The sequence below is a fragment of the Phaseolus vulgaris genome, chromosome 10 (genome assembly GCF_051622355.1).
Source record: "Phaseolus vulgaris cultivar YP4 chromosome 10, ASM5162235v1, whole genome shotgun sequence".
Classification (NCBI taxonomy): domain Eukaryota; kingdom Viridiplantae; phylum Streptophyta; class Magnoliopsida; order Fabales; family Fabaceae; genus Phaseolus; species Phaseolus vulgaris.
The window spans coordinates 44,792,756-44,815,101 of NC_143507.1; the positions used below are offsets into that span (position 1 = coordinate 44,792,756).

The window sequence follows — 22,346 nt, forward strand, 5'->3', positions numbered from 1 at the left end:
GCCATGACTGTGAAGATGCACAATTAATTAAACATATCAATATTTTGTTGGTTCCAGTTCTACTTTATCTGTTTAAATAAAAAAATTATATTTGAATATTGTGTATAAAAAAGTATAATTGAAAGGGGTGAGATTCATTAAAGATGATTATCTTTGGATTCTTCCATAAAATTAATTATTAAAAATTATAAATATTTTAAAGTGACTTAACTATTTTTTTTTTATATAACACTAAAAAAAACATGAAATAGAAATCAATTTTAAAGAAAAAAAAAGATTTATTGTTATATTAACTAAATTAGAGACATTTTAGAAACTAAAAAAAATAGTTTCTAAATTAATTTTTATCATTAATAAATGGTTTCTAAACTAGTATCTAATTAGCAACCAAAGTTTTAACTACTCGTTATTTATATTTTAAATTTGGTAGCAAAAACCTTGTTGCTAATTAGATACTAATTTATAAATTATTTAATAATAATAAAAACTAATTTAGAAACCAATTTATTTTAGTCTCTAAAATGGTTTCTAATTTAATCACCATAGCAGCTAATTATTTTTTGTCTCTAAAACTGATTTCTATTTCATGTTTTTCTTTTAGTGTAATATATTTTATTAATTACTTTTAATTACCTAAAAACGACTATTAGTTTTTTATTTGTAATATAGTAATAGTTTTCAACAAAAATATTTTTTTTTTTTTATAATTGTTCAAATCAATTGAGAAAGTAAAAGCATATGTTAAGTTTTTAACATTAATTTGTCAAAGTTCTTAATCTGTCAATGGTCTTAAAGGCACACTAGATTCTCTATATACAACAATTAACTAAAGTTGCAGCAATATTATTTGACTCATCAAGCAAGAATCTTTGAAGGGCAATGAAATCATATCTTAAACAACACTAAGAAAAATTGAATTTTTTTTGTTACAACCAGAAAATATATGCACAAGGTCATTCATTCACCATTAAAAAGTAGAATGGAATCACAGAATATAAGATTTTCATGAAAAAAAAAGACAAAACTTAAACAGGAAAGTTCTATAAACCCTAAACCTACCAAGACCTAAATTTTGGCTGCTTGAAAGTTCTAAGCATCTTTTAGTTATATGTTTGTGACCTATCTTTGACTTTGAATAGTGAAAAAGATGAGAAAGAGAAAAGAAACTATATATACATATTCCCTTTTGCTTGGTATGTGTATATATAAGGAAGCAGAGATGAGGTTACAAAGCATCAATATTCCATTGAATATATTTGTAGCACAACACTGACAGAAGCAAGAACAATGGGAAGAAACTACATGAAGCATGAAGCTTTTCCAAGGGAAGAGAAGAAAGAGAGAGATGCAAAGAAGGTAGAGAAGATGGCAACAGAAGACATCAATGCCAGTGCTGATGCCTTCATCAAGAACTTCAGGCACCATCTGCTACTTCAGAGCCTTCAATCCATAGACAATCACAGGGAACACTAGCTTCATCATAAGTATATGTCAAGAATAAAATAGTTCCATGTTCTTATGCCTAATAAATTCATTCATGCATAATGTTATGCATCTTTTTTCTGTAAATTGTGTTCATTGTTTTTATGCACAAACCATGTATTTAGACATATAAGTGTTTTTTATCTCTTTCTCCCCCTCCTTTTATTTATGGTTAGAGATCCCACATCAATTAAATATTAAGACATTTCATAGTATATAACTGGATGTAAGTTTTATCTTATAAGTTGATTTTATGAGAAATTTTTCATTTCTTCCTATCTCTTCTTTTTTTTTTCTTCTGATTTGTTAAGTACAGGGGAAAGTTTAATGATTATTCACAAAAGATAAATTAGATAATAAATAATTAGTGTATGTTTAATCGATTAAACTAACCCTGATTAATTGAAGGGTCATAGATTACTCTGTTTCAAGTGATGCAAAAATCGTCATATATAATAAGAAAGTTAAAAATAATATTATGCGTGGCGTAATAATTAGTTTTTTTTTTTACTTTGATTTAATATTTACTGAAATAGTATTTTTCGACACTATTTTATTTCAAAGAAATTATATGATTTTTTATTTTATTTTTATAAATGTAAATGAAGTCGTATTAATACAAGTTCAGAATGATTCGTCTTTTTAAAAATACGGAAGTGAAGTAGTTATTTGAGGTTTGATTTTATATATAAAGGGTAGTATTTAAATTTTAAAAAATAATAAATGTGTGATATTTTTTAATCATGCAATTTATTAAAAATTGAAAATTAATTTGTTAAAATATTAAATGTAAATTACTTTGAGTGTAATCGTTGCTTATCTTGAGAATGTACGAATTTATTTTTTACCAATTGCATTCACACTAATAGAATTTAATATTTTTTTTAAAAAAAATTAGGATCTGAAGCACGATTATAGTTTAAAAAAATATAAAATATAATCAATCTTTCTGAAATAGTTTTGGATAAGACAATAATATATTATTTATGTTGTATATAGGGTTAATTTTTTGTATGGAATTTTTTTTAAATTTAAGAATAGTGTATTTTAGGTTGGGCAAAAAATTGTGTCTTGTTTTGAAATATTAACCAAGTTAGGCCAAAATTTATTTGAAACGGCGTTTGAATGGGAATAAGTCAACAGAACACCTAACAATTTTGTATCAAGCCAAAAAAGGGCATTTTCTGAACGGACTACAAATTTTTCAGCTTATATTGAACCAATATATCATTTAGACCTGTTTCAAAAATAAAAAATAATAACAATCCAATAAATTTAAATAAAATATCAAATATTTATTTTTAAAATTTAAGTCATATTAATAAAATATTCTAATTTTAAATACAATTATTTGATATATATATATATAATAAATATAAAGTGTAATATATATATGTTTAAAAATTAACAATATATTTTTAAGTATAACTATTATTTTATAAAATAGGATTGTTTCATAAAATTGTTGCATTAAGAATAAATTCTAATTTAATACTATACTTATGCAGATAGATAAGGTATACATATGAAATTCGTGGATCAAAATCGTATAATTATTGAAGTCAATAATCAGATGGTCAAGAGGGTCGACTAGTCGATGGTCTTTCAACTACTTAAATTCAAATAGAATCTTTAAAACGTTATTTAATCATAATTAAGTCAATTTATTTGTAAATCATAATTAAGATATAATTGAATCCTCTTTTAAATTTTACGTGTGGATCTATGACAATAAATATTCATGTAAAAAGTATAAATACCATAGACAATAAGTATCAAATGTAATTTTATTCTCTCAACTCTTACATTGTATATTCTATTCGGACTAATTTGATCGTGGAATTATCTTTTGTAGATTTTTCCACCATCATTCATCGAAGTGGAAGACTCGAATTGAATTGTACTGTTGAAAATAATAATGATAGAACAAGTTTTTGAGGACCACACATGGAGTTGGTTGAAAATGGGAAATGGGAGTGAAGGAATCAGAAATTGGACCACCAAATCCAAATCCTTTATGCGGAAATACAACAAAGGATACTCATTATTAGGGTTACCTAACATCCAACATTTCTTAATTCTCTTCTTAAAAAGTGTTTCACCCACTTTTCTAATCATTTCATTAATTTATCTTTAAAGGTAAAACTTAGGGTTAATAAAACTAAATGTAACCAATGAATCAATATACATAATTGATTTCGCGTTATTTCTTTCTTTATATTTCTTCCCACTCTTAAAAAGAAAAATCAAATATCTATTCTTTCTCAATCAATATATTTATCCTTTTTTTTAAAATTATATTTCTTCCTACTTATAATTTAGATGTACATGTTATTCAAACTTTCAAGGCTTTCAAATGGATTATGTTAATTAATTACTTACTTTACTTGAAATGATTATTATTATTATAAATGCGTGATTAATATATAGTATATATTATACTATATATATAAGATATTTAGACTTTATCAATAACCAAAATCATATGAATAAAGACATAATTTATTAACCAAATCGATAAAAGATCATGTCACTTTACTTTGTCATTAAAACGTGATAGATATGAAAAGAAGGTGTCGTGTGTGAATTTGCAATATCATTCATTACAAGGTGTTGATACAAAAATGTTTCCAAAGTCATTGTTAAGATATTATAACTTATTATCTTTTTTGCATGATTGTTTTCTAGCATAATAATTTGAGTGGAAGAGGCTCTTTAAAGAATTTACAACTCTACATCAAACACAAGTGTGCATTGTATAAAATAGTTATCAATATATATATAATATTTTTTAATCCCATTATTATCACTAGTGTCATTAAAAAAAACACTGCCAACAAAAATGTCACTCCTCTGCAACAAGTGAAAAGAAACAAATCTTTCCACCGGATAAAAACATAATATATTTGTTTAAGGTGTATAAATTGAATAACAATTATGTATCAAATTATAACTTATTACGAAGTGTATTTAAGCCTAATTCAATTCCATAAAATTGGTTCATGAGATGAGATTTGCACTCACTTATATACAATGATTTGTCCTTATCTCTAGTTGACGTGAGATCTCCAACACACTCTTTCACGTCGAGAGTGACAGCTCGTGCGTGGAATAACATATTATGGGTGGTTCGATAACGGCCCGATAGCGGATAACCTGATAAATTCAACAAATACTCGCTAGAATAGACTCGAAATGGCTCTCATACCATATTACAAAGTGAACTTTAAGCTTAACTCAACTCCATAAAACCGGCTTATGAAGTGAGGTTTACACCCACTTATATACAATGAATTGTCCTTATTTTTAGTTGACGTAGAATCTCCAACATAATTATAAAAAAAATACTGAAATATTTAAATAAATATTTTATCTTTTAAATTAAAAATTTAGTTGGCATATTTTACGTGTTAATAACAAGTGTATTGCTTGCAGAAAAGAATGTTAATCATCGTATGAATTGAAAAAGTGAGCATGAAGAAGGTGAATGAGATACGACACAGCATTGTTTAATGTTGAGTTGGAACAATTATGCTTAATCAAATGACATGGAATGATCTCATTTGCTATCATGTGAATGTGGGTCACTTGATCACAAAGGTACCAAAGCAAAAACTTTACAGAAAACTATATGATTTTAAAATGAAACCAGCAACGCAAACTCCACTTTGGAACATCGTTGGAAAAGCACTACTGTGTTTGGCAAATTGTTTATTATTTGATGATTATGTCACAATGGAAACTGAACAAAAAAAAAGAAACAACATGATAAATTAACCACTCAGCCACATAAAAAGATTAACTACTCCTTTTGTGATCGATCCCTGTGGATATACTCTTAAGATTCACCACATAATTTAAGGATCATGTCATCACAGTTGTTGAAGCATGTTTTGTATCTGCTGCTGCTGATTCTGCATTTTCTCAAGATTCACAAGGGAACATGTTCTTGCCACTTCACCAACCAAGGGAATCACAGGTAAGCTATCACAGTTGCATATCTCGATCATGAAGCCATCAGGGTCGTGGAAGAAGAGTTGGTCCACTTGGATCCCACCTTCCTCCACCGTTGCTCTCACATAAGCAATATCCATCTCCTTCAGCTTCTTCTCCACTGCCCCCATGCTCTCACACTGCTCAACCACAAATCACACATATTATAAATCTCTCTTCATAATAGTGATCTCATCAAAAACTAAGAACTGAAATTTAAGCGTAATACAATCTTATAAAATCGATTTGAAAACCTATATACTATGAAATGTCATAATCGATGACGAAACCTAGAGATTATACGAAACCTATATAATATGAAATATCATAATCTCTAAGTTGATGAGAGATTTTTAACCTACTCTCGTATATGAGATAATATATTACAAGTGGTATAATATATTACAAGTGGTATGATAACGGGCGCATAAGCTCAATAAACAATTATTAAGATAAACTCAAAAATAACTCTGATATCATATTAAGAAACTCAAAAATAATTCTGATATCATATTAAGAAGTGAACATTCATCGTAACTCAACTTCATATAAAATCGGCATATTAGATTTGCAATCAAAACCCTTGAAATCTTGAATACAAGGAACTACAAAACACTTGCCTATGCATAATAACTTTGTTTGTGTCTGTGTGCATTTGGCTTTAAGAGAGAGAGAAAACTCAGAAGTGTAGATAAGTACAAAGAAAAACAATGTTGCACACGGAAAACTCTTCAAAATATCAAAGCAAACTCCCAGTTAATGATAGCTACCTATCACTAAAGTTTGAGTGTGTTTGGTGAACAAGTGGTCATACAAAGCAAGAAGTGATTATGCCTAAAACTGAAAAGGTCATGATTTTGTCTATCTTCTGATACTTTGTTTTTATTATATCTCGGGATTGTTCTCTTTCTTCTCTTAAAGAAATCATTAACAAATCCACATCAATGTACTAGAATTTTGATCTTCCTAGAAACGTGTTCAACTTGATTGAACTTGATTTTCAATTTACAAAATACTCTGACCTGAAAAGATATATGATTATCCTTCGGGTTAATTTCCTTCTTCTTTGGCAACTTTTCTGGGTTCTCTGCTTCTAGCAGATGAATCCCAATACCATAGCCGAATAGCCTGCGAAGTAAACACACAGAAAATGAAAACCCCACCAAGATTATCTGCATAAAGGCATTTTTTTTAGCTGCAAAAAAAGATCTTGATCTTAATGATTCATGATGGTGATGTTGTGTGTGAAACTAATTACCATGCCCCATCAAAATCAAAAGAACCAGGCCTTCTAATGGGGAAAAATCCAAGAACGTTCTGGTAGAAATCCATTGATTCTTCCACTGATCTGCATATGAGGGAGATGTGATTTACAGACTGAAGGCGCAGAGGGTTTTCAACACTGGTGTCCTTCATTGTCAAACAAAAGATCTTTTCAACAAAAGAAAATGAAAAACCAGAGAAAGTGGAAGAAAAGAAAATGGAAAATTGAAATGAAGGTAGAAAGAGTGTCGCAAAAGTAGCATAACTGCTACTGCTCTATATAGAGCCTTTGAAGCCTCTGCTGTGCGCCACGTGTCCCTTTTCGTGGTACGTCTGTCAGATACGTATTTTGTCGATTACATCAACCACTCGATGCTGACTAGGATCTTACCACTGTGTGCCGGTTCATGACACGTGACACTTATCATACACATTTGTTTTTATTCTATAATAAATATTTACTAAAAACTAAAAAAAAAAAACATCAACCCTCTGAATTACAAAACTATTTTTTATTTTATTTTAAAATACTAAAATAACATAGCTGAGATTCTTCTGACAAAGCAAAACTTCAAACCTTAAAATCCGTATATTCTCGATCGCTTCTATATAAAATAAATATTTAATCTATACCTATATATTTAATAAAGTAGTTTTTTAATTTTAAAATTTATTTTATTTAATATCATTCAACTCAAAAAAAATATTAAATAAAAAATTAAATATATTTATTAATATTTATTGTTAGATGTGGACTATAGGAGTATGTAGATATTGGTACTTTTCTGTTTTAAACTGATCTTCTTTTTAATTAAATAAAAAATTAAAGATATTTGTTATATTCAGTTCTTTTTACTTTCTCTCTTTTCACGTACTTTCTTTTTTTATCCTATTTTTTAAATTGTCTGTGTTCCGGCTAGTTTATATAATAAATTTTTATATTATGTAAATATTTAAATCATAAATTATGAATTTTAATAAACCATATCAGCAAAATAAATACATTTATAATAGTATTCAATCTTGTCGTCGGAAACTTTTGGTTAAAGACGCATGAATGGTACATTATAGTTTTATTGAATAAAGTTAGAAATGGAAAAGTGAATTTGGATTTAATTGAACAATTTTTTATTCTAATAACATTTTATGTGTGTTATCAAGTGAGTTGAGACTAAGAAAACTATTGTCTTTCTCTTTGGTCGGTAGGTCACTTTTTTTTTTCCCGCTTCACCAAACAACTCTCTACCCTTAAATTGTTTTCTCTTCTTTCTTTTCACTAGTCTCTACTCCTTTGCAAATACTCGGTCAGGATGATACCGGTAAAAAACAATTTGATATTCAAGTGAGATTTTGATATTCAATATTCGGTACAATTAATGCGTAATGACAATGTAGTTTTACCTCAAAACTTGTGATTATTTATATGATTATTATGGTTCATGGTTGTTGGACTGAATTAGAATTTTGAATCATAATTAATAACGTATTACTTAATATTTAATCGGTATTTAGTCTTGCTAACCTTCTGTTCGATCCTAATGACTTTGATCATGTCGGTATTAACACCTGTCGTTTGATTCCTGTCAGTACAATGTGAATCCAAAATTCCCTTAAAAAAATTAAGATTAATGTGTAAAGACATGTTTACAATTTTAATGTATAGTTGGAGCAAAGATTATTGAAATTTTATTTCTTGATATTTATTTATATTTATATAAAACAAAATTAATGATGATATCTAAATGATTAAAAATGCAAAGATCTATTATCTTGATAAAAAAAAGTCTGAATTATATTATAACTAATACATGACATTAGTAATGAAAATAAAAAATAGTATTGATTGTTTGAAATTAAATTTTATATTTATATTTAATAATTTAAATTGAATTAAAATTAAATTTTATATTTATATTTAATAATTTAAATTGAAACATAATTAAATTTTAATAATTAATAACTTTTCTAAAAATTATTCAAATTTTATTTAAACAATTTAAAAAAAAAGAACCAAACTGCTAAAAGAATGAACAGAAACAAAATAACTCCTTCTCTAAATCCGTTTCTAACACGGTAACTTATATAAGAATCAAAATGTATTGGACACGGAATTTGGATTGAAATATCAACTAAAAGTATAGAAATATTTTTGTTTATAGTTACGTGTGAAATTAGTAAAGTAAATAATATCTGTCATACATTTTTATATTTAAAATATTTAATAATTTATATTATAATTCATAATAAAGTTTATTGCCTTAAAGTTTTAAGAAATAATTTGTTAACTCCTCTCGTTTACTTTTTATGCATTTCACATTATTTAAAAAATAATATTTTTTCTAGTTTGTTTAGTACTTTAATTTAATTGAAAAATGTCAATCTAATTATAAATTCAATGGTTACAACATATAATTTTTTTCTTCTCGCACGATTTGAACACATTTTCAAAAATGTTTTAAAATGAGAAAAGATGTATGCACTATAGTGTAAATAACTATTAAATTATTCAATTATATTTATTAAATTTTATGCAATCTTTTTTTAAATTTATATTAATATTAACTTTGATCGATTGAGATGGTAATTTTTTTATTTATGAGTATGTAAGTTATAGTGTCTCCATGTATCGCATACTATTCATACTTTGACAGAATCAGAATCTTCTCATGAATAACTCACCTTATTTTTAAATTATTGAACTAAATTTGTTAAATACACCACTGAATTTAATGCACTTAATTTGAAAATAAAAGTGAAACTCTTCTAATCAAATGATGAATCTCTATATTATATTATAAATACAAATTAATTTTAAAAATTAAAAATAATTAATTATTAATTAAATTATATATTATTTATAGAGTAAAAAATATTATTTTTTAAAATAATTTTTATTATTAATAGAATTTATAAAAAAAAATTAAATTAATATTTAATTAATTATTAAATTTATTAATTATTAATTTTAAAATTTAAATAATTAATAGTTATAAATTGATAACTAATTAAATATAAGTTAAAAATTATTTAATTAAAAAAAATTATAGCCTTCACGTGATAAAGTACCAACAAAATAATTTGGCATCATTTTGAATTGACATAAAAGTTAATTTTTTTTATATTAATTAGATTTTAAAATGTGTTGACGGTGGTGTCATGTCATCAACACATTAATATAGTTGATGCCAGGCCAAAAGGTTATGCTCATAATTTACTAAATATCTTTTTTATTCTGTGAAAAAGTTCTATTGGATTCTGTGAAAATATAAAAGAACAATGCTATAATTTTAAAAAAAGTTTAATGGATTATTCAATGAAAATTTATAAAAAAAATTATATTACCATTGGTTTTAACTGTTTTATTGGTTTAATAATATACATTTATTTAGATACTTCTCTTGTTGGATCATCTTTTATTAATATTTTATTTATTTTTAGAAGAATGATATTTTACCTTTTTAGTTTTATTTTAATAAACAAGTTTTAGGAAGAATTCTTCTTAAGTGAGTATTATAATCACTTGTGCGAGAGTTGGTGATTTTAAAATAACTCATAATTATATATCATGCATGTTACTTTGAGACTAAATTATTAAGTACTTATTTTATTAAAAAGAACATTCATACAATAGTAAAAGTAGATAGATATATTAATAGAATAATTACTAACTCTTGAACAATCAAGTAACTATCATTAGAGGTTGATGTAGTTGTTTAGCTCATTTAAATTTTCTTCTCATTTCTACCTTTATATCATTCATTCTTAAGAATGAAAATAAGATCAATTAATTATTTTTTAAGTTCCCTAATCTTAATTGAGACATATTTTTATCGTAATTTACTTTATTTAAAATATTATATATGTATGAAAAAATGTCCATTTCAAGTTGTCAATCATTCAAGTGAATTTCATTAAAATAAAATTACATAAAAATGATAAGATTTTATCTTAGTTAATTAAACACGATGGATAAGTTATTGTAATTTGTTTAATATATATTTAATTCTTATAAATTAAAAAATTAATTACATCATCCAGCCACATACGGTACAGCGAAAATTGATTTAACTTTTCTTTGTATTATCAATCTAAATGCGTATTTTTTAAATGAAGAAGTTTTAGGGTTCATTTATTTATTTATTATGTTATTTTTTTATTATTTTATAAGAAATATTATACCTGTTTATATATATTTTTTTTTAAAAATTTGGTACTTGTTTTTGAACAAAGTTTTCACCACTCTTCCTTTGTATTTTTCCTCCTTCACTTTATACACTCCAATTTCAAATGGTATTTGTAAAAGACATTCTCATACTCAAGTGAGAACTTGGTATTCGATGTTTGGTATTATTAATACAAAATAATGATGTACCTTATTCTTAAAATCGGTGTCTACCTATATGATTATGATGAACTATTTGTTATTGGTTCAGATTATAATTTTTGGATAATGATTAAGAGTGTATTACCTGATGTTTGACCACTGATTAATCTTGTTAGTATTTTATTTAGATATTATGAATTTAGTCGTGTGAGTCATATGAATTTAGTTGTGTGAGTCAGCCTTAATCATACATTTTGAGGTTTCCAACTATCTTATTATGACGGATCAATATAGTATTTATATAATTTAAAATTATACCTAATAGACTTAAAATAATATATTACAACCTAAGTTCATTTCTTGTATATTATTACTAAATTTGAAAAGTGTTATCTCTTGAGAAAGGGGAGTTTGGTTGGCAAAAGTTGGTTCCATGAGAAACAACACAACCTGTTCATATTTTTTTTTTCCTGAAGAGAAAATCTTTGTCTTTTTTTTGGTGCACCATAAATAATTGTACAAGGAGAGAAGCATGTTTATGTTTTTTTCACCTTTTTTTCTCCTAATGGTAGATCCATGTCTTTTGTTTTCGATGAAAATTTAACCATTAAGGGCGTGTTCGGGACAGCAAAAAAAGTAAATGAAAAATAGTGAAAAAAATACAAGTGTTTAATTTAGGCATCTAACTGTATGACAGAATTGTTAAATCTAAAAGGTATCCAAACAAGACACTAGAGTGTTAATTATGGATCGGTTCCTTTTAAAGGAAAAAAAAAACAATTTAGTGATTATTTGTAAAAGTAAATTCATGTTCTATAAAAAAATGGTTTAAATAGTTTATAACTTTTTTACGGATATTTTTTAATTGTTTTGGAAACAAATAATAACAAACACATGAGAAGCCATTTTTAAAAAAACAAAAGTAATTATTTGATTTAAAAATTGCACAACTAGTCTCTATAAGGTACGGCTGTGGATAATTTAATTACATATAAAGAGGAGGAATAATTGAAATGGAAACAAGAAATAGCAGGTAACAGGTATTATGTATAAAAAAAATTATTTTATTGTTTATAATTTCAAATTAAATCAATATCACAACAATATATTTACATAGATCTATCTTAAGGCTTTTATATATATGCTTAAAAAATATATATTTTTTAGTTCAACCTTCAATTTTGTATATTATATGTTCATACTTAATTCAATTATTCTAGGATGCTTTAAATTAATGGGTTTAGGATTAAATGTGAATGATGGAATACATACAAAATAAGAAAAAAGAAAAAATATATTTTTAAATATAAAACTAAAATTTAAAGATTAGTGTTGCTTCAATAACTTTATTACTAGAGAATATAGATAACAATCTTAGGAGATATCCTGATTTGCGTCAAGAAATACGAAGGAAAAAAAGTTCAAACACACTTTTTATTTTTTTACAATTTTCTCTTAAATTATTAGAGAGAGATTAGACTCTTTTATTTTATTGTATATAAGTGGGTGCAAACCTCAACTTCATGAACCAATTTTATGGAGTTGAGTTATACTTAAAGTTTACTTCTTAATATGGTATCAAAGCCATTTCAAGTATATCTTAAAAATCCTACATCAACTAGATATTATAGTATTTCATTATATCCTTCCACAAACCAAATTACAAATACAAATTAAAGAATTACAATTTATTATTATGCATAGTGGAGTTTGGTGTTTATTATATTACTTAAGAGAATCAATCACATCATGAATCCTAGTTCATCTGAAGAACCGAACTGAATGAATTGGGACCACAAATATGGAGTGGTCCATGCATTCTCTCATCATCTTTTTAGAGGATACCAACCTATCTCACACTGCTTTTTCCTTTTTATTCACTCCAAAACAACTCTGCATCTTCGTTTACAACATTCCTTATCAAGTACCAAATGTTGGTTCGTCCACTTTTTCCATATTTCCTCCACCCTTCGTTTCGTCCTAAATGGTAAGCATTTCATCAAACGTCTTATCTGCATAATACATTTCCTACTTGTGTCACCATCAACGCTCACAAATTAGGTTATTCTAAACCCCCATTACATATAAATAAATATAAATAAAAATTCATATATTTTGAGAACTGTGCACCAAATTATAACCAAAGAGAAAAACAACTTTTTATTAAGTATAAATCTAGGTTTTACATGTTTGATTAATACTTAATTATAATCAATATTTATTCTTCTCATATTAGGATTGAGAGAATTATTATCTTCTTTTTTGGTCGTCCTTTTGTAAATTCCTAGTTCGAATAGTATCTGCAAAAGGCATTAAAGTAAGATTTCGGTATTCGGTGTTGAATGCAATTAATGTGGGATGATGACGTACCTTATTTATATGATTATTATGAGCAATTTGCTATTGGGCCGGATTATAATTTTGGATCAGAGCATAGTATCTGATGCTTAATTACTGTTTGGTGCAGTTAATCTTTTATTAAGTTTAACGAAATCTGGTCATATCATCGATCGACACGTTGAGACCTCCATCTATCGTCTTATAGCTATCGATACACTTGCTCCCAGACTCGAGAGGTTTGAACTTGAAGAATTTATTTGTGACAGTTGCACTTACCACTAATAAATATAAATTTAAGTTTTGTATGTTTGATTAATACTTAATTATACTCAATATTTATCTACAACTAATACTAACTTTCTACGTGGAATGACTGTATATCTACTCACAAAATTGATCTATAATACAAAAAAATAACTTATTTTTTAAAACTTTACACTGTTAGTGTTGGAAGAATTGTCTGGGCCTTGTCGTGAACCGTTTGGACCCGTTCTGCACCCAGATTCCTGCGCGTGGGCCCACCCTGAGCCCATAATGGTTTCAGACTAATATTATTGTTCTTTTCATGTCACATTTCGATTTTGTGAAGATATTCTGTTCTTGGAATGTAGTAACAACAATAAAGTGAAATACAAATTCATGCATCATAGAATAAAAAAAATCTTTGACTCTTATTTTATGGCTTGAAAAAATATCTTTTAAGGATAAAAAAGTCACATGTCTATAACACTAAATATATATGATGATGGGGAACTTTTTGTTCCATGCCCATTTAAAAAAAAAATTAATTTGAAAAAAAAAATCTCATTCTCTCATACACAAAATACAATTAACTTAACTTATTTGATATTTTTTAATTTGTCTATACCTTTTAACTTAACTTATTTTATTTCTATATGTAAATTAAATTTTAATTTGTTTAATATCCATAACTATAAATAACATTAGTCACGGTTTAAATTACTCATTCTGAACCTAAAATGCAATTTAGATTTAAAACATACATTTCATTATAACTCACAACACAGTTAACTACATCAATATTTATTTATTACAGATTTTAATTATATAAAGTAAAACATCCATCGTGTACCATGGATGAAATAAAATATTAGTCTTTATTCGTTCTAAATTCTCACATTTCATAAAAATAATGTAATTTTATTAGTTCATTAAAAATTAAGATCAATTGCTTTTAAAAAATTAACAAAATTAAAGAAAATATAATCTAAGAAAAGACATATGTCTAAAATTATATCTTTTGTAACCACGATATCATTAAAACAAAAATTTCATCTTACAAGATACAATATAAATAGTATGCTCTAATTTATTTATGATCTAGAATTTAATTTAGATAATTTTTTTTTCAAAAGACACAAGTTGTTATTATTTCAGGCAAATCAATATTGGTTATGTGGGGTTATTTTGATTATATATTGTAATTTTTATTTAAAATATTATAAATTATTTATAATTTTGAAACGTACACATGTATTTTTCTCTCTAAAATATCATTTTTAACCATTTTAATATTTGAAATTTCCAATTGAAGGTATTAGATTTTATTGAGAAAAAAACTAAACCAAAATTTATATATTAATAAATCAAAACTTATATATTAATAAAAACGATAATCTATATTATTAATAAATTTTTTTAATAAAATACTAGATGAAGTTTATAATATTAATAAAAATACTTTATATGAACAAAATCTAAATTTTAATTTTTTTTTTCATATGATGACAGATGATTGTTGTTAGTGTGAGTGTAACCGATGTCGTCTCGTGATAATTACTAAGGTGAAAACTTTTATAAAAAAAATGATTTTATTGACAAAACTAACAAACTAACAAGAAGAAGGCCCAGTAATAGTGATGGGCCACATTATCTATCTGTAAGGCCTTTCCCTGCAACAGATGAGAATCAGAAGAAGGCAATAGATTTGGATTTGGGGAACATTTGGTTGATTAGGGTTTGTTGGTGTTCATACTTTTGTTTTGTGTAGCAGTTGCCTCACAGTAACAGCAAACAATGGAAGCAATCACGGAGGGAGTGAACAACATCAACATCACTGAAGCCTACAAGAAGAATCGCATTCAGGTCTCCAATACCAAAAAGCCCCTCTTCTTTTACGTTAATCTTGCCAAGGTACTAATCTTCCTTTCGATATTCCTCATTTTTTTTTTCAGTTATGGATTTTGTTTAATTTTTGTGTTCATGTTGGATTTGGATTTTATTTGATTTTGTTTAATATTTTTTGCAGAGGTACATGCAACAGCATAATGAGGTCGAGCTCTCAGCACTGGGAATGGGTATAATGTCTTCAACTTTTTTTCTTTTTGCATATTTTATCATGTGGATTTTGCATTCCGTAAGCATTTTTAGCTAATTAGGAATTTGTTTTAGGCAGATTCACAAATGATTCAAGGCTATGGCTGGTTGAATAGGTGGTTGATGTGTTATTTACTTTTCTTCTGCTATTTGATTTTCCTCATCCCATTAGTATGTAGCATCTTTCTCAGAGAGAAAGAAAAAATTTGAATCTCCTGAGATTTGGGTATTTGTGGAGAGAAATAATATATATTCATTGGAGAAGTCATTTTGTGGAATTGAACCGAATGTACTCCCTCAAATAAAATTTATTGAAGTTTTCTTAATGCATCCAGGTAATATTTGACCGATCCTTACACTGTGAAATGATTTTATAAAATTAGAAAAATATCCATTTTCTCTGAAAATCTTACCCGTGATCGTCTGCTTTTCACCTGCTCTTCTTAACGAACTCACCTTTCAGAAGAGCAGCCATGCATTCTTGTACTGGTACTTGTTGTACCATTCCTTCCCCCTTTACCATTGCTCTCTGCTGCATTTCTTATCCCCCATCACTGTCAAATTTAGATATACAATTCTATAAAATTGAGTAGGACAGACATGAGAGAGAGACTTTAAGTAACTCTATGTCTCTTCTATTTGTGTGGAAAGTGGGAACATATATTATGGATGAAGTGGAATGAATAGAATATAAGTCTGAATTTTGACATTGTTGATTTGTTTGCTACATTGTCTGCTGCTTTTAGTTAATTAACACAAGACAACCCTCAAACCAAGTTTCTGATTGAAGAAGGGTTACATTGAACTATATTGTGGCCTATGTTGACATCTGTTTCAAAATTTACTTGTAATGCTGGACGCAGATTTATGCTCTTGATTTTGCTGATGTAAGCATAAACAAATATTGGAGTTATGATGAACTGTGTTGCTCTTTGTTTAACCAAGCTGTATAGCTCCTGACTACACTGAAGTTCTACTCTAACGGCCATTCTAATTTGAACTCCACCTTATAGTTTTAATTTTGGATTGAAGTATAATACATTTATTCTATGGGATTGTAGAGTGATATCCACAATTAAAATGAGGAAGGAGACTGGGTCTACTACGTGGTTTATGTATAGCCATTCTTTTGAACCTATTTCTGATATCCTTTTTTTTTATTTGCTTTTTTGTCCAGCTATTGCTACAGTGGTTACTGTTGCTGAAATCTTGAAAAACAATGGGCTTGCTGTTGAAAAGAGTGAGATATTATATTCTCTCTTTTTGGAAATGTCTCCCTTCTCCCCATCTTCTCTAATTATTGAAAAATCAAACTTCATTCTGATGGAATCTTTTCGCAGAAATCATGACATCAACAGTTGACATTAAAGATGATTCTAGAGGAAGACCCGTCCAGAAGGCCAAGGTAAGGATAAAAACCACTTTATTTTTTCCTACATTAGGATGTGTTCTATGAATCCTTGTAAAATACTTATGGTGATAAATCATGTCTTAGATTGAAATATTACTGGGGAAGACTGCAAATTTTGATGAGTTGATGGCTGCTGCGGCTGCTGAAGATGGTGAAAATGGAGAAGCTGAAGAGCACACTGCTTAAAGGAAGTTGTACCTGTCTGGAGTGACGAAGATATGTACTCCTTAATGAACTGCCATGGTGTGGTTTGTAGGTAGCGGGCAAGCATAGAATTCATTGTATAGACTGAACTGCAATGTTGAACTATGCTATTCCTTCATTTCTTTTCCCTATAAATAGAGTTATTTTGTCTTTTTGCTGTTGCTTTAGTTTGGCACATTTAGCTAGTTCAGTTTGAACAATAACTTACATAATCAAGAGTTTTGATCCTTGTTCATTACTAATAGTTCCAAATCTTCTTAATATACACTCTTAACTTTGTGAAGTAACATTACTGTGATGAATTACAACTATGGCTGCCTAATTTAGAAACATTTTCGCCTCACTAACTTGATTTGATGTGCCAAAAAAATCCCTGTTTTGGGTTTTTTAGTTGGGACTCTCCATTTCTTAATACCACTTCTGGGAATAACATTTCATTATGGGACTGATATTGATGTTTTTCAAAACAAGTTTTGGTTTACTTTCTGTAGTATACGTCATAATTAGCAAGGAGTATAAATATTCTTTCATTGTAATTGAACAAAAAATAATAAATAAGGTAAACAATATATCTGTTTCATAAATAATTATTTAACATTTATTTATATAAATTGTTTTAATCAAGTCTTAAAACTTGTATAATTATATATATAGCCGTATTAAAACTAAAATTCACTATAAATTGTTTTATACTGATTTCAGGGAAATATACAAAAGTGAACTCATCCTAGAAACACAATTTTTTTTACAATGAAAAAGTAGTATTTTAAACAAAATTTGAGGTTTTTTTCAATTAAGTTAAATTTGTTCATATAAATATGATTTCCTATTTTTTTTATTGAATTAATGTTTCTAAGTACAATTTTATTTTTTTTAATTGTATTTGTAAGACTATTTTATTTTTAACTGTAAGAGAAATAGAAGTTGTACCAGGAAGCATCACGAATTACTCAATTATTTTTTTAAATTTTTTTATCTATTTTGATAGATTGTAAAAAATAAAACATTTTCACAAATTTTCCGATAGTTCGCAGTATCTACGATACATTTTAATCTACAATTTCGTAACTTAATACGTAGACGTATTAAATTTATATTATATTTACATTATTAATTAGTTTTTGAAGTTATTTTGATTATTTAAATCACACTAGTGATAAAAGTATTTTTATTGTAACACGTGTTTTCTTACACACCGACAGAGGTTAACACTTTTGTATTACAAATTATCATATAAATAAATTTGTTAATGTTATGGTAATTATATTAAAATATGTTTTTTATTTGATAAAAAAAATCTATATTAACAAGCATAAAAATCAAACTCATTATAATTTTTACTGATAAATATTATATAACTATTACTGAGTGTGATTAAAAAATGATTAACTTTTTTACTATTTTCTTATATAAAATGTAAAATAAGTAGCAGAAAACCCAAACGAAAGAAAGTGTATGATGCATAGAGCAAAGCGATTTCTCCATTGTGGTGCAATTGCAGCGATCTATACATTGTTATCAGCACTTCTGTGAAATCAAATGTTCGTTTTCTCTGTAAAACCCTTCTTCATTCTCCTCCTCGTCACGCTCTCACTGTTCTTCCTTCTCGTACTACTATCGCCTCCTTCCCTTCTCTCCCAAAATCTCATTTCTAGGTATGTTGTTCCTAATTTCAACACTCATCTTTTTTTATGCCTTGAATCGGATATAAAGCTTTGAAATTGGCAACTGGGCACCTTCAATTGTGGACTTGGTATCTTGGGTAGTGACATTTTTGCTTTCTGTTGCTGATCCGTGAATTGGTGTTGGGCAGTGGGGAGGTGGTGGATATATGGAGTGTTCGGAGACTCGTGGAATGGAGACCTTGCAATTGGTGGCTACAAGGCCACCAAACAGGTACTTTTTACTTAAATCAATTGGTGTTTGTTTTTACTACATTTCAGCTTTGGAAGGTTGAAATTTTGTTATATTGAATGAACTTTTGTGACTGCTGGATTCATTTTGCATTCAGTATAGGGATAGCTAGAAATGTCAATAAAAATTGCAGTGAGTAGATCTCTATGTACTAAAGACACGGAAATACAAATAATCTCTAAAAGTAGGAAACGGTAACATGAACATGGATCTATATGTTATATAACTATGAATTATATAAGTTGACAAGAAAGATTTATGTGCACAAGTATATTTTAATTGTTTTTAGCAAAAAGATGTTTCTCATAGCTAGTTCAAGGTAGTTTAAAAGGATTTGTTACTTATTTTTTAATCATAAAAAAATTTATACAATAAATTTGAAGTTTAAAAAATTAATGTATTTATCGTTTTTGTTTTTATTATTGTGTTACAATCGTGATATAATTGTAAAAAATCTAACAAATATTTTTTGAATTGGATACTCCTACCGGAACGTGTCTTACGAGTGTCGTGTCCGATACGTGTGACCGACATCATTTAAGAGGCGTGTCTGAGCCTATTGTGTGTTTATTAATTGGATGTTAGGATAGGATTGGTTTTTCAATGTTATTTGGACTTGGATTTGCAAGGGATAGGGTTAATTGTTGAGGTGGGTGAGGGTTGCAGGTTGGCTTTTTATTTTCTGAATCAACCTTAATTGGCTTTCATTGCAGACAATTGCTTTCCTTTTTTGTTTATTCTTGAAATGGTGCAGCTCTACCACTAGAAACCAATGGATATATCAGAGTGGATTGCTATGGGGGCCTCAATCAGATGCGAAGAGATGTGAGTAGTACTTGAAGAAAACTCTTGAATTTCTACTCCAGATCCTTAGAATATCTTCAATACCCTTTTGCTTCTTTCTTTAACTGAGATGAAATCTACATGGGTTGCAGTTCTGTGACGGTGTGGGCATTGCTCGTTTGTTAAATGCAACCCTGGTCTTGCCAAAGTTTGAAGTGGCGTCATATTGGAATGAAACAAGGTAATTTACCTTTCCATTTCTCTGGAACACCTTGCAAATTTTTACTGAATTGTATTCTTTTGTGATCTTATCTCTTGTTCTATATTATTCTATGCTGAATACTTGGTTCCATTGCAGCGGTTTTGCTGATGTATATGATGTAGACTACTTCATAGAGCATATGAATGGGTTTGTCAAAGTTGTGAAAGAGTTACCACCAGAGGTTGCATCTAAAGAACCTGTCCGAGTGGACTGTAGCAAACGGAAAGGGCAATTTGATTACGTTGAAAGTGTTCTTCCGTCTTTGTTAGAACACAAGTACATTTCAATCACACCAGCAATGTCCCAAAGAAGGGACAGGTATGATCATGTGCCTCACTTCTATAAACCAGAAATTGATTGAAAATAGAATATAAGAACCTTGGATATCGTTGATCCAGATAATTTCATGATGAATGAGATTTTTCTTCCAAATATTCTTCTTCATTTGTTTCCATTTGCTGTAAGGGGGATTTCACTTTATTATGAAAGGGTTACAGTTGGTAAATTCTTGGCATTTTAGCACTACTTTATAAGTGAATTTATTCCTAAGCTATCTCTTCATCCATTGATTTTCAACGATGACATGTAGTATCTACAGTTGCTAAGAGATTGTCAAAAAGGTTGGTCTGCTTAATATTTGTGAATATTTCAGTTGAGTTGTAATATTTGTCTCATGTTACCAATGATTATGCTAGCAACTTCACTGAAAAATGTAAAGTATTTTATTCAACATCCATTATGGTTTAAATTTGGTATAAAATGGATTGTTGGAGATCTTACATTGACTAGAGATTAGGACATTTCATAGTATATAAGTGAATGTAAACCTTATCTTGTAAGTCAGTTTTATGAGGTTGAGTTAGGCTTAAAGTCCACTTTATAATATAGACTATCAATAATTAAGATTATGTGTCCCTCCTCCCTTTTCTTTCATAGTAGTATTGTAACCAAGTTTGATTGTTCTTTGTGTTTCTTCTACCTTGCAGATACCCTTTGTATGCAAAAGCTGCTCTCTGTCAAGCCTGTTTCAAAGCATTGCGTCTTTCCAGAACCTTGGAAATGAAAGCCTCTGAGCTTCTAGATGCAATACCAAAACCCTTTTTGTCTCTTCATCTTCGTTTTGAGCCTGACATGGTTGCATACAGCCAGTGCGAGTACACTGGTATTTCTCCTGCTTCCATGAAAGCCATAGAGGCAGCACAAATGGAGAGAAAACCATGGACTGGAGACTTAGCCCGCGTTTGGAGACTACGTGGAAAATGTCCTCTTACACCTAACGAGACAGCTTTGGTACTTCAATCCCTTTCCATCCCACCAACTACAAATATATACCTTGCAGCTGGAGATGGTTTGATGGAAATTGAAGGATTGACAGAAACCTATGGCAACATATTTACTAAGTCAAGTCTTCTTAGTAGGGAAGACTTCACAAACATGCATGGCAATACAAAAGCTGCTCTGGATTATTATGTGTCTATCAACAGTGATTCTTATGTAGCTACATATTTTGGGAACATGGATAAGATGGTTGCAGCAATGAGAGCTTTCAAAGGTTTGTACAAGACTTTATTTTTGAGCAGAAGAGGCTTTGCAGAATTAACCTCAAAGGGTCTTAGGGGAAAGGAGTTGATGACAGCACTGTGGAAGGTTCACAGAGATGATTTTGCCATGGGAAGAGGCTCTGCTCTGCCCGAGTGCTTTTGCGAATTCAAGTTGTGATTTTGGATCTCTGTTTTGGCATTATTAAATTTGATTTCTAAATTTATATTATTTTAGAAATTTCATTTTTGTTGTAACTTTATTATTATGACTTGAGAGTATAATTTGCTTTCTCAATTTTATTATGATTTTTATTTTTATATAATTTTTTACTTTGTTAGTTGATGCAATGAAATATAGCTGAGTTGAGTCAAATTGACTGTGATTCTTCTGTGAAAAACATGAAACAGATATAATAGCCATTGACATGCTTTTTAAACTGATCGGTAATTGTATCTGACTTTATCATACATTGTCACGAATGACACAATTAG

At 28.1% G+C, this 22,346-nt stretch overlaps 3 protein-coding genes across 4 annotated transcripts; 2 read left to right on the top strand and 1 right to left on the bottom strand.

Annotated features, from left to right (window-relative positions):
- Nucleotides 1-5,161: 5,161 nt before the first annotated feature.
- Nucleotides 5,162-6,994, bottom strand: GLYI4 (Lactoylglutathione lyase / glyoxalase I family protein). Its single transcript, XM_068621745.1, has 3 exons — nucleotides 6,734-6,994; nucleotides 6,498-6,603; nucleotides 5,162-5,615 (listed from the first exon to the last, which is right to left on the bottom strand). The coding sequence occupies exons 1-3, from the start codon at nucleotides 6,889-6,891 to the stop codon at nucleotides 5,355-5,357; spliced, it is 525 nt and encodes a 174-aa protein (XP_068477846.1). The 5' UTR covers nucleotides 6,892-6,994; the 3' UTR covers nucleotides 5,162-5,354.
- An 8,281-nt stretch (nucleotides 6,995-15,275) lies between these two features.
- LOC137818120 (uncharacterized protein At2g34160) lies at nucleotides 15,276-17,596 on the top strand. The gene is made up of 5 exons (XM_068621353.1): nucleotides 15,276-15,556; nucleotides 15,672-15,720; nucleotides 16,917-16,979; nucleotides 17,080-17,144; nucleotides 17,235-17,596. Exons 1-5 carry the CDS (start codon nucleotides 15,440-15,442, stop codon nucleotides 17,334-17,336), a joined length of 396 nt encoding a protein of 131 aa, XP_068477454.1. The 5' UTR covers nucleotides 15,276-15,439; the 3' UTR covers nucleotides 17,337-17,596.
- A 1,195-nt stretch (nucleotides 17,597-18,791) lies between these two features.
- Nucleotides 18,792-22,169, top strand: LOC137818210 (O-fucosyltransferase family protein). Of its 2 annotated transcripts, XM_068621496.2 has the most exons (6): nucleotides 18,792-19,009; nucleotides 19,168-19,250; nucleotides 20,023-20,093; nucleotides 20,204-20,292; nucleotides 20,410-20,631; nucleotides 21,300-22,169. In XM_068621496.2, exons 1-6 carry the CDS (start codon nucleotides 18,894-18,896, stop codon nucleotides 22,030-22,032), a joined length of 1,314 nt encoding a protein of 437 aa, XP_068477597.1. In that variant the 5' UTR covers nucleotides 18,792-18,893; the 3' UTR covers nucleotides 22,033-22,169. The 2 variants fall into 2 exon arrangements, with proteins under 2 accessions (XP_068477597.1, XP_068477598.1); XM_068621497.2 differs by lacking the exon at nucleotides 18,792-19,009 and having other exon boundaries at nucleotides 19,169-19,250; nucleotides 19,982-20,093.
- The last annotated feature ends 177 nt before the right edge of the window (nucleotides 22,170-22,346 follow it).